Source organism: Lucilia sericata, unplaced genomic scaffold, assembly GCF_015586225.1.
Source record: "Lucilia sericata isolate MDLA Ls3-8-SP2 unplaced genomic scaffold, ASM1558622v1 Contig000051F_arrow, whole genome shotgun sequence".
In the NCBI taxonomy this organism is placed as follows: Eukaryota; Metazoa; Arthropoda; class Insecta; order Diptera; family Calliphoridae; genus Lucilia; species Lucilia sericata.
In genome coordinates this window covers 442,851-457,188 of record NW_023994087.1, presented here as the reverse complement: position 1 = coordinate 457,188, position 14,338 = coordinate 442,851, and the positions used below count along the sequence as shown (strand labels likewise).

The following is a 14,338-nucleotide window of genomic DNA, read 5'->3' as shown; positions in this document are numbered from 1 at the left end:
AAAGTAAAACGTCAAAAAACATCACAATATGTAAAAGAGAAGAGTAGCCATATCGATTTTTTAACTGAACGGATTTTGTATTGTAAAATCTTTTAAACAATTATTTATTTTATTACGGTAATTTTCAAAATTTTTAAGAGGAAATTAAATATTTCATTATAATCTTGTTTAAATTTTGATTAAAATAACTCAGATTCAAAAAGAATTACTTAACCTGATTATCACTAGTGCGCCGAATCATATAATAAAAGGACAAACTTGACGGAGCATAGGAAAAGGAGGAATAACACATACAGAATTAATAAAATTTACTCCTCTTCACCAATTTATAGTCAATTGGAATATATTTCTTTGATTTAAAAGTTAAAAGAAAACTTCATTTGTCGTTGCAAATTGTTTGGTAACTTGACCAAAACTATACGGTTTAAATGAATACGGTGCCAAATCATGGATTTATTGAGGTACATTCCCTGCATCCTCATCACCAACATCAACATCAGCCACATTGCAAGCAACAGTGCTTTGTATTCACTGAAATTGCAGACATTGTCGAGTTGCCACCGGAAATAACCAAAATTGGGAGTGAAAAGATGCAAAACGGTGGAATATCTCCGTATACTAAGGATCCTTGTGGTAGTTCGGGAGGCATGGATTCACCAACAGAATCTGAAATTAAAAAGTCCCGAAGCAAACGAATTCTCATTGTGTTGGGGGTAATGTTGGCATGTATTGCCATGGCCGGTGGAATTCCACTTGCATTACAACTCAGGCAATCATCGCTGCTGGAAGCAAGATTGGCTTTCATCAGACGACTACTGAGTGAAGCTCCTCTAATTGAGGGCTCTTGGACACCAACACGCGAACAGAATTACAGCAATAGCATGAATGAAATGCGCCAGAAATATGTGGGCGCAGTGTTGTGGCCTATTGCGGTGCCATGTGGGGCTCAGTACTTGGATGCTGTGCAACTGGCCTTGGAAGGGATTGATGAGGCTAGACGAATAACAGCAGTTACTGATTCAATGCATATCGTTGAATCTGCCGATGAAATGGAACAAACCCACATTCGTGGTGAAGTAGCTGTATTAATGGGACTTGGTGGAGGTCATGCCTTGGGTACAAGTTTAGCAGTTCTACGTTCTATGTATTTACTAGGTGCTCGTTTTGTTTCGATCACTAGTTTGGAATGTACCACTCCGTGGGCGGCGTCGACTAAAAACTTGGATTATTTAGTCGAAGGAAATGCGACCAATTCCATTAATGATTTCGGAAAGGTATGATTTTTAAATATTTCAACCATGTTTATGTAATACACTTACTACTAATACCATTGATTACATACATACATTAGTATGTACATTAGAGTGGACCCAAAATTGAAGTTGCTGATGTTCCCACCGAAAATTACATTATAAACCTCATATTATTTCACGTAAACGATATGTTTTGTATTTTATTTGAAAATTTTAAAGCCTATTTTCTCCCCGGTATTGTGCTAGCTAAATTTATCTAACGTACTTAATATGTATATCAGTATAAGCATAATTTTATTAGCTTTACATTGGTATATACACTTTATGATTTCATTCTATTATAAAACAAATTTTTTAGTTTAACTAAAATATTAACATAATTATACTAAATATGTACACACTACACCATTTTAAGTTTAAATTGAGAAAAACGAAACTTATATTGGGATAAACCAAAATGAATTTCAGAAATCCAATTTAAAATTGAGACATACCAAATTAAATTTAGGATTCAAAATTGATATTAAGAAAAAACAAATTGAAATTTGAATTTCCAACTTAATATTGAGCATGATACAACCATGTTTTATTATGATATTGAGAAAAAACCAGTTTATATTGAGAAATCGAAATTAATATTGGGACAATACAAATTGAAATTGATAAAATACAAAATGATATTAAGAAAAACTAAATTAATATTGGCAAATAATAATTTTGTATTGAAATTTATAATATTTTAAATGCATATCCTATTTAAAAAATTTATAAGAAAAATATTTTCAAATAATTCCATACAAATTTTAAATTTCTCATCATATATTAATTTCTCAATTTCAATTTGTAATTTTTTAATATAATGTTGGAATTCTGAAATTAATTTATTTGAGGATTATTTTAAATTTTATTGAGGATTATTATGCATTAATTTCAACAGATTATATTAAATTCATCTGTGTTAAAATGGAAAAAATCTGAAAAATTTCAAAAAATTTTTATATGCCGCTGAAAGTGTCTCTCAAGGACCATTCTTATGATACCAAAATTTCATATCATTCCTTTGGAAGAAATATGAAAAAATATATATAAAAACCTCCAAAAGGACCTTTTTATTATTAAATGTATTAAAAGTAGTAATTCTTTCATGTTTCTTTTAACTTTTAGTTAAGTTTGATGTATTTAGTTTTGATGCCGGTATAAGTATACAAAGACACCAAATATTTGACGAAATAACATGAACCTTAAAAATTGGCATTATGATTTCCTTTAAATATATATCTACATATTTACATAAACATAACATATTGTTGATGTTATTATTTTTTAACGACTTTATTGTTCAATTCAAAATTATTTGTAAGTACAGAAATCATGTTATATACAGGTATAAAACTGATATTCGTAACGGTGTCCAACCTTGATTTTATTCAAAGCCATGAAGTAGTTTTCTAAACTACTTATATATCTTTATTTCTTTGTTTTAGACAATGTTATTTGAAATGAATCGCATTGGAATGCTAATTGAAATCTCTCATCTTTCTGATACTGCAATGGTAGCTGCTCTACGAACAGCCAAAGCTCCCGTATTGCTAATAAACTCAGCACCTTCATCATTTTGCAATAGTACAAATGTAGCTGCCATTCCTGATCGTGTTCTTAGGTTGGTAAATTCTTTATAAATTATTAAATTTTTTGATTAAGTTTTTATTGTAATTTTTATTTATTTCCAGTTTACTTCCCGACAATGGCGGTGTTATCATGCTTAATCTTGAACGTTGCGGAGAACGCTTGATAAGTGTTCGCGAAGCCATTAATGCCATTAATTACGTGCGAAAGGTAGCTGGTGTCGATCATATTGGTTTAAGTGGCGCTCCAAAGGGATACGCTTTCCTTTTGGCTGAGTTAGCTCGAGATCGCGTTTGGGGAAATGCTGCCATTAAAAAATTGATTGGTGGTAATGTTGTGCGTATATTACGAGAAGTTGAAACCCTAAAGAATCGTTTGCCTCTATATGAGGAATGGATACCACATGAATTGATTGAGAGCAATTCGTATTGCCGATATCCAGAATCTTAAATACTTACTCATATTTTTATTTATGTGTTTATGAAATTAACACAAAAAGTGTGTGATGAATGATTTGTAACCTTCAACATAAGATCACAGAATATGGAGATAATGAGTGATATTTTAAGTATTTGTTAATACGAGTACTCAAAAACTAATTACTATATTTATTGTAGAAATGCACCACTTTTAAAAATCAAAGATTAAAATAAATTACAAAATATTTGTTCATCATGTAATCATCGGACCTTATTTGACCTTACCAAAGTATTTTTTCAGCAAATTATTATAGTATTAAAATTAGGCATAGGAAAGTTTTATATAATCCTAGTTCCCATATACATATATATGCCCGACTGCACTTTTGATAACTGCCTTTTTGTTTGCAAAGGCTATAATTTTCCATTTGAAAACAAAAATGTTCAAATTTTTTATCAAAGACAGTTTGAGTTTTATAAAATTTAGCAGGAATGTCCACCATTTTTTTCTAATTAAATTTATAAGTACGACTAGTGACCAAATTGTAATTTTTGAATAGACAGATTTCGTACTCTCTGTTCTCAACTAGTGAATGAAAGAAAATTTAATACATATTTACATATTGACATTTGAAAATATCACTACCAAGAAAAAGAAACGCACAATTTGTTGAAAATGGCTAATAATACACAAAAATTATCTTCAGCTAAGATATAGAAAATTTTATTCTATACAAAAATTATAATAACTTATAAGCTTGTATGATGTATAATAAACGTATATGTATGTATGTAAACGAAAAAAAAAAAATATGACCGCGCTTAGCGTATACGGAATCAACTTTTATTTAGTTTTCTAAATTTCCCAGTTTGCTCATTTCATTGAGATGTTAATATCGTCATTGGAAGTGCACCTCCCATTTTGTATGGGAGGTTCGTATACAAAAGGGTGGTTTTACAAAATCAATGTCGGGTTTCTTTAGACAAAAAGTGCTTCTAGGGCCTCTTGTTCTTGGGAAGTCAGCTTAAACTGGTGACGAAAGAATTGTGTTTTCAGACAGTAAATAGGTTTCGCCATCCACCGGGCATGGTGTACTGGACCTCGAGACCTGAAGCGCACATATTTTCCGTCAAGATGGCCAAGATGTATCACTGCCAATTGTAAAAGCTCTTTGTAGTCGCCAAAAAATCGAGATTTTCAGAACTTTGAGGCCCCAGTGGCACGGGTTAACATCTTCCAATTGTGCTTAAACTTTGGCAATCCTAGAATCTGACAGAAAGAAGTATCTTAGGGGGTGCCCCCTAAAAATTCAGATAAATATTTGAAAATACAAATATATATTTTTTTATGTTGTTTTATTAAAAATATTTTAGAAATTAGAAAAAGTAATATATTAATTCTGACTTGGGGGCCCCTTAGCCCAAAGCACGTGCCCTCATGGTATTGGAGGGTATTAAAATAATACTTGTCCAATATTTACTCAGCTCCTTGTCATAGCCAGTGTACTTTAAACTAAAGAAATATTTTTCGTGTTTAAAAAGATTCAAGATTAGGCATTAGACATTATTTATTTAGAGTGGGAATGCAATGTGCTGTTTACCATCAGTTAAATGGTCCACTATTAATGTAGTTAATGTATGAGAAAAAGTATGTATGTATGTACTTACATTTAAAGGGGTGTCATAAAGTTTGGGCATTCGTGTCGTATGAATAACATTTAATTATTCATAATATGTACATACATACATACATACATACATACATACATACATACATACATACATACATACATACATACATACATACATACATACATACATACATACATACATACATACATACATACATACATACATACATACATACATACATACATACATACATACATACATACATACATACATACATACATACATACATACATACATACATACATACATACATACATACATACATACATACATACATACATACATACATACATACATACAATTATATGTACACGGATACAAACATGTTTTCTGTAGTTCTTTCCCTTAATGTAAATATTTATTTAAACTGTCTTCTTTTCGTTTTATTATTTCTTGAATGAAAAAACATATTCAAACTAACTAATAAAAGAAAATTAAAGAAAAAGTTTTTCGATAAAATATCTTTGTTTATTTTACATTTACCCTAAACAACAATTTTTAACAAATACAAGTACTATACAGTCGTGGACATATTAATGAAGGCACTAATGTATTTTTAACAAATCTTAGTATCAAAACGGCGTGATGTCTGCCATATTTTTTTAGCACAGTTTCTGAGTCCTCGTTTGAACCCATAGCGATTCCAACAGACTGGCGAACGTACAGCCTGTGTGTGTTACAAAACTTGATGGACGAATGAATCCGTAGTTAATTGTCATAATTTAATGTATTCAGTGATTGGTTTTAATTTTATTACATATAACAAATATCTTTATTGGAATGAATATTTCAGTTTATTTCTTAACGCATTAAACTTGGAAACATATTTGTATTCAAAATAATATTAAGCATTGGTTTTAAAATAGCTTAATTAAGTTATCCATTACAAATGTATGTTCATATTATTTTATCCTTGACTGTATTTATACATAACTACATATGTATGTAGATATGTACATATGTATGTGTGTACATATACATATATGGACAATTCCATACCATCGTTCGTGACATTTGTACGCCTATAGAGGTGTATAGATTTGTTAATAATAGTAGTAGTACTTGAAAAATAATTCTGTCATTATTTTCCCTTCAGAAAATACTATATGCAAAAAAATTCTTTCTATTCCCAACCTTGTTTTCCAAAATATGGAGTAACATGAGCAGATATCATGCGTCAAAAAAGGAAGTTTTTTCTTGTAATTTGTAATCCATGATGGATTTTAAATAAAAGATCATAACAAATGAAATGAATAAATGAAAATAATTGAATATATCACGTAAATCGTTGTATGTCAGTCTTTTAGGTTATAACATATGTACATTAGGATGTCCCGTGGACAACTTTTTTGGGGGAATACCTCTCAAACGATGCGTATTAATGTACTAAATACGAGAAAAATAAAAATTATTTTGTTTTTTAAAAAGGCCCTCAATTTGAAATTTTGAAATTATTTTTCCCGTAATCAGCTCAAAATGACGGAATTTTTGAGACACATTTCGAAAAAATCGAATATATTTTATTTTTCAAAAATTATACCGAGGTCAGGATTTTCAATCGCTGGTAGGGAACTGAGGACCATTCGAAAAAAATTATTTTATATTTTTCTCGCGTTCAGTACATTAATACGCATCGATTAAGAGGTATTCCTATATGAAATTCTTAAAAAAGCTGTTCCTCGAGACACTCTAATGTACATATAGACTTATGTTTGTACTTTTTAAATATGGGAAACTTCTCGCCAAGTGATACAAACTATTTTTTTATACATATTTAGGCATCCCACTCGATATCCACTATGCGACCAATAAGCTCGTATTGAGTATTAAATAAAATAAACATAATTATGAGCTAGGTATATTATATGGTGGCTAGGTATATTAATGGACCAGTTTGAAAAATTGCCAACAACATTCGTTATTGAATTATCTTAAAAAACTGCAAAAGTTTCAGGAGTGATTATTTTGTCAGTCGTGATTTACTATTTCATGGAATTGCCCATACATGTATGTATGTATGTATGTAAGTATAATATACTTTCACAATTACGTATTTATGCGTTTTAGTTGTTTATACTATTCATTGTTACATAAAATATTTTGCCGTTTGTGACACTTTATCGTAAAATTTATATCCGGCCAGTGGCACTTTAACTTGAGTGTTTCGAATTTCCGTTTCCGTTTAAGTGTGTGCTTCGATCGTGTGCAACTACACAAGTTTAAACATTTATTCATTTATTCATTCATACATAAATACATTTGATACTGACTACACACACAAATACTTAATACATATGTATATATGTACATACACATGTATGCATGTACGTATGTATGTATGCATGTACGTATGTATGTGAATTAAACTAATGTGTACGTATGGACCACATCATCATCAGATATCTAGGTACTACTTGCACTATTTAGTTAGTGTGAGTACTTATTTGTTTTGTGAGTTACCTCTTGAATTAATCAACAATTTATAATATTAATGCAACATAATTAATGTGTCAAATACACAAAACCAAACAGTATGTTTAAACACACACCTACCTACACACAAATATAAAAACATTTTTATAAAAAAGAATACAGTAAAAAATAAAACAGATAGAAAATTGATTTTTTATTGAGGATTCTATCAAAACTACAATTTTAGTTAACAAAAGCCTATAGTTTAGGTATGACCAAAATGACCGTAGAAAGAGGTTCTTGTTATTAGAACACTATTGGCTACCGTGTAGAGATAAAAAATATGAACTTTGAACCTCGATCAAATCTAAACTGTACTGAACTTGGAAATTTTATAAAACTTTAAATTTCGTATGCATGTAAAGGATGTATGTGCCGAATTTCGTTAAAATCTGAGAGGGTCATGTTCAAAATCCCAATTTTTGTTTCGATATATAGAGTCCAAAGTATGTATATGAGAAGCTATAAAAGTGACTTTTTAAAAGAATAGTTTAAGAACTCTAGCTCCTCCTTATTAGGCCCTATCGTGTTCTCAACCGACAGATGGCCATACATGGATTATCGTCTTGGAATCTAACAAAGACCTTGAATATATATACACTTTTGTTTATTTTATGATTATGCTGAGCCGATTGGACTTTAAGGTTTTGGAAATACGGTATAGTAGAGTATGGTTTATACAAATGTGTGTTTTAATATTAATTAAATATTTTTATTCTTTAGAGAAATATTATTGTTTTGGTATCTAGTGTAGGTATATCGATTAACAGATGTGTATGTAAATATATGCATATATTTAATAGTAAAATGTAAGGCTAAAGACCACCAACCAAAGGTTATCACAGGTGCTGCAATGATGGTAAAACACACATTTGGATAGTGCCATATGTAAAGCAGTTAAAAACTAATCGTTCTAAAAATAATAATTTTTGTAAAATTTACTTTTTTGTTGTCATTTCAAATCAAAAATAACAAAAAATTCTAAAATCTGCAGAAATATACATATATACTATATGTATATAAATTTGAATTTTTTATATCGAAATAGCGAAAATCTTTAATTTATTTTTACAATTTTGAAATACGAGTTTGAATCACTTTGCATTAATTATGATACAAATAAATAACTATTTGTAATTTTTTTTTAAATATATAAAAATTAAATATCTAAAATTCAAACTTTAACACGATTTAGAAGTAAACTATTTTTTTATGTATGTATGTATGTACATTAAAGGTGCCCAAAAAAATCGATTTTGTTTGGATGGGTCTTATTTTGTTCATTAGTGTCTAAAACTTACTTCTAGAGAAAATTATCTATCCAACGAGGTATAAATAAATTATTTTAGAGGGCAAACAAGTTATTTCCCAAGCCATATATTAAAAAATTATGCATTTTTTGGATTGTTTGGCCTTTGTTTTGCATGCAGCAGTGATGTAAACAAAATTTTTTAATGCAAAGACTTTAATCCAAAAGTCGGTTCCGATAATGTCGTCCTCCAACACACCATGGGAGCTCATGGAATCGGAACTATGAATGATAATGGTGAAAGACTTATTGCGCTCTTTGGTATTAATGAATTTAAGATTGGCGGAATGATTTTCCACACAAACAGCGCCACCATAAGAACTGAAAATCAGATAGACCACATATGCGTCAGTGCTAAATGGAGTAATAGTCTATGTGATGTTCGGAACAGACCTGGTGCCGACATAGGTTCGGATCACCACCTACTATTTTGTAAATAGCATTTTGTTACTAGGAGGTTAGGCAGCCAACCAACTGAGAAGATGGAAACATAGTACAAATATGGAATGCGGAATGTTTTCCTGATGATTGGTTGCGGGGTATTATAGTGAAATTGCCAAAAAGGGGACGCAACTGACTGCAACAACTGGAGGAGCATAACCATTTTATGCGTTGTCATGAAAGTATTTATGAAAATCATCCTAGAAAGGATGATCACCCATGTTGACGATAGATTGCGACAAGCGATAGATTGCGAAAACAAGACGGTTTTCGAGGCAATAGATCGTGTGTTGATCATATTAACACGCTAAGGTTAATTATTGAACAAGCTGTTGAGATGCGCTCTCAGCTGTATTTACTGTTCATTAACTATTGATTCGATACATAGAGAATGTATATGGACCGAACTTCGAAACTTTTGTGTGCCGGAAAAAATCATCTCTATTATACGGAACAGCTATGATGGATTTAAATGTTCAGTACTGCATGAGGGCCTAATGTATTAACCTTTTAACACCGAATCAGGAGTACGTCAAGGTTGTCTTATATCGCATATGCATTAAGTACGGTTGGCCTTAAAATTAATGTTTTGAAGACGAAGGAGATCCTCATTAACTCTGGACTAGTAGAACCCCTAATTCTTTACCAAGAACATATCCATCGTGCTGAAGAATTTCAATATTTGGGCAGCGTCATAACTGTGGATGGTGGTACAGCTAGGGATGTCGAAAGCCGAATAAGAAATAATAATATTTGGAATTTTACTTTTTACAGCGAGAGGACGAAAATACATATATTTAAAGCATGCGTCCTGGCTGTTTTACTTTATGGATGCGAAACTTGGTTCGTTACCCAGGGTATTAGAAATAAACTACGTGTATTTGTTAAAAGATGTTTTCGAAGAATCCTTAGAATATTTTGGCCTCGTATAATTCGTAATGAACAACTTTGGGCAAGAGTAGAAGTAAATGAATGGATTGGTTGTACACTCCGAAAACCTCCTGAGGAGATATGTAATCATGCTCATGATCTGCTACCCACAGAGTATATATATATATACTCTATACTATATATATATATATATATTCAGTCGATTTCTGGCACGAGTTCCCCTTATCCGATTTGGCTAAACAAAAAGGACCCATCCAAGCAAAATTCATAATTTTTGGACACCTCTAATGTACATACATATATAAAATACATGCAGTTATTTACATTATAACAAAAACACACATTTGTACATGGATGAATTGATTCAAATATGATACAGCATTCATTTGTAGGATGTAAGACCAAGCATACTTATAGTTTCTATAATGTAAATAAATATGTACATACATATGTTTGTATGAATGTATGCATTTTGTTATTTGCTTAAACTATATGATGCATTTGCATTTGTGGTCAATTTTCAGTCTTTTCTGCATTACATGCTGCTTGATTAAACAAACTATAACATATTTAAATTTTACAAATAACACTATTACAGTTTCATGTCTGAATCTCTTTTGGGCAACACAATTCAAATGCGAGTATATACATAGTTAGTATGTGTGAATATTTTGTCTACTGAGTAACTATGGTTCGGTGTGCACTCCCATAGCTAAGAGACAGTCATGGTGTGAAGCCTTATAATGAATTTTTAAAAGACATAAAGATACCAGGATCATTGAATGGACACAAGCAAAAGAGAGGACAGCACCACTAAACAACATACTACAACATTTACTTGTTTGCATTGTTATTGGGTACAAGTTGGCAAAATGGTTATAAATTTTAAAATTACTTCGCAGTGTCTGGACAAACTATAATAATTGTATTTAGCACAATGTATATATGTATGTAGATGTGTAAATATACATTAGATATGCCAATGAAAAAAAAATTTTTTTTTTACAAAAAAAAAAAAAAAAAAAACATAATTTCTTATTTCAAAATAATATAATATCTTATAAGTATCTGCTATAAATTTTAGAATTTCGATTTAGATATTAAATAATAAATTACATATTGTTATTTTTCAGTGCATGTCTAATCTATATGTATTCATTAATTTACATATGCATGTTATTGGTATTTATTTATGTATGCATGTATGTATGAATATCCCACAAATTCGTACAAATGTATTAAAGATACATCATAATTCATAAAGAAGCTTTTAGAAGTTATTCACATTATTTATTTTTGAAAATAGGTATTAAAATGTAATAGAAATATACGAGCATTTCGGGAGTTAAAAAAAAAATAATATTGATCTTTCACTCTGTTCTAATTTTCTAAAATTTTCAATTTATTATTTACCTATTTTTAATAACTTCGTAGCAAAAACATATTAATGACTTGCAATTACCAAACAACTTACCTATCAGAGACTGAGAAGTAGTTTACTAATGGTTTATAATCCAATATTTTCGTTCCTAGAAAATAAAAGAAGAATAGGTTTTTAAGGGCAACTTTTAGCAGATTTGATTATTTTTAAGTTAAAGTAGTAAGTTCTTGCCTCCTGATGACAGTAACGTATTAAAATCAAATTACTTGTGTATTCATCTGGCATCATATATGTTTTACATTTTACGATCATGGATTTTTTGAAAACCAAACCTTTTTCTGTTATTCCTGAAAAGCTTGCATATTCAGTTTCCCATAACATATTTTAACATTTCTTATTAAACATGAAAGTACGTAGAAACTCTTAAATACCTAGATTTTGAAATTTTCTTTTATCAGAGAATTTCCAATATTTCCTCTTGTACTTTTTCGATATTTTGCTATTTAATTCGTAACACCACCGACTGATTGACTTTATTGTCGTCGTTTATTTATTCATTTATGTTTTGTGGTTTTATTGTGTAAACCTCAAAATTATTATTTTCTCTAGCTTAACAACATGCTTTAATTAAGAAAATATATATGTATATATACATACATATGTATGTATGTATGTATGTATGAAAGTGTATAGGTGTTTTTGTTGGTTTTTGAACTTTTAATAAATTGTTCTTAACCACAAAATGGTGTTTAAAATAATGACAGGTTCAGCAGTTCCACCAGCATGCAGCAGCAGCGATGACAACAACAAACAATAAAAAAAAATTAAACGACCATGTAGTCAGTGCTGAATATTAACTGGGCTTAAACAAGGTATTAAGGTCACTGTGTAAGTGGATGTAGACAGAGTGAATGCATGAATAATACTTAAGGATATAATAATAATTGTGTATCTTTATTTTTATTGTAACCTCGATGTATGTATGTAAAAAATGCAGGAGTATTTTGTAATCCATATCCGTTTTGTATTTTGCGTTTTAGGAAACTTAAAAATAACTTGTGAAAGAAAATTTGAACACACATTGAAAGCAACTTTATTAAACAATTATGTAATTTTATTAAGTTAAAATACAAATTTCGTAGCAAATTTAAACAAATTTTTTAATTTTAAAAATTTTAATTCTACCCAAAGTATCGTTCAATACGGTACCTATAAAATAATGTTACTGAAATAAGACTAAATGTCTTTACCGCTAATAAGCCTATATCGGAATAAACCATAAATATTGTTATCATTTCACCGATTGTCAACATTGATTTGTGTTGTTAACTAAATATGTATCATTTAAGTACCACTTGTGCGTATGATGAATATAATATTTTTACATCAAGTATACTCTACTAAGTTGATAAGCTTGATGTTTTTTTTTTATGTGTACAGCATGTAGGATTGACAATTCGACTCCACTTTAAAGTAAATAAAATATAAATTTAGTTTAAAAAACTACGTTTGGGACGTTCTTCAACTGTTTCCTCAATTTTTTTACACTCATTGTGTGAGTGAGTGTGTGTGTCGGTGGGTTGTATTTTCAATGCCAGCATAAAAAAGGACTAACTAACCAGACTGGTCGCTTACTATCCAACGTAAAGTTAGTTGGAAATATTTTGCATGCATTAATATGCAATTGTTCACTGTCCTCCGTTTTTGTCCTTTTTCCAAAACAGTGGTTATTTGTAACTGCAACAACAAGTAGAGTAATATAGTAGTGTCCATACTCTACAAATAGCGGTAGTTAGTGAAAGAGGAGAGAAAGTTTGGTTGGTAGTGGTGGCGTAATATGAATTTGAACTCAAAGTAATGGGTGCAGTTGTTATTGTGTGGTCGTTGTTGCTGCTGTCGTAGTACTAGTACTAATAGAAGTCGATGTCATAGTAGTTGTTTGCAACTACAATTGTTGTTGCTGTTACTACTGTTGTTGCTGCTGATGTTTGTGATAAAAGTTTCTAAGCATTTTGATTGTATGTAGACTGCGCACAATAACATTCACACGGCACTTGTGTGATTTCATGTGTACAACAAGCACTTGTTTACTTGTGCCCAGGTGAGGTTCGTTGCAAACATGGCAAAAGCCTGTGTTTTTTTTGGTGAATATTTACAGTTGCAGTTTTTCCATTGTTTTTTCTTCAACTTTTCGCTTGAATTTTGTTCTTGTTGCTGGTGTTTTGTTTTATTGTTTTTAATGAAAATTCTGGCAATGTTTTACATTTCCAGCAGCGCTTGCTGCGATGTTGTGGAGTCAGCATAATTTTTTTACTGTTGTATTATTTTTACACTCACTCACAGAGTTGTTTAAGCCATGTTCTCTGGTTCATAAAGCATGAAATATTAAGCATGGCCATATTGCTTTCAGCTACTAAAACAACAATTGCAACAAAAAATGTTCAAATAGTTTGAGTTCTTTTTCAGTTTTTTTGTTTTGTTTTGTAAAGCATCCTCTGGTTGTGAAGGACTTCTTTTTTACATTTTAATTGAAGTAAAATAAGCCGTGGTTGAATTTGTGTTTTTCCTACAACTACTATTACTAGTACTGAGGTTGGGTTCTACTAATAATTTTGCAACTAAGAATAGTGATATTTCCAGTTTAGTGAAAGGAGAACATAAAAATGGCAGTTTACCTGTATAAAACTCATACACAGTCACCACATCTCCTGTATTATCCATACGACTGTCTGTTTTGAAATTAGTGGCCGTGTAACATTTTTTGCTCCATTCATTTTACAGCAGCAATTTTTTGTTGTTTGTCCCAAGTTTGTTCTTTTATATGGCCAGTATGTCAGTCAGTCATTTGGTCAAA

General features: G+C 30.5%; 1 protein-coding gene across 2 annotated transcripts; it reads left to right on the top strand.

Moving 5' to 3' along the window:
• Positions 1-13: 13 nt before the first annotated feature.
• LOC119615977 (dipeptidase 3) lies at positions 14-3,590 on the top strand. Of its 2 annotated transcripts, none has more exons than XM_037972072.1 (4): positions 14-117; positions 194-1,274; positions 2,738-2,913; positions 2,984-3,590. In XM_037972072.1, exons 2-4 carry the CDS (start codon positions 429-431, stop codon positions 3,327-3,329), a joined length of 1,368 nt encoding a protein of 455 aa, XP_037828000.1. In that variant the 5' UTR covers positions 14-117; positions 194-428; the 3' UTR covers positions 3,330-3,590. The 2 variants fall into 2 exon arrangements, with proteins under 2 accessions (XP_037828000.1, XP_037828001.1); XM_037972073.1 differs by having other exon boundaries at positions 31-117; positions 229-1,274.
• Positions 3,591-14,338: the final 10,748 nt, after the last annotated feature.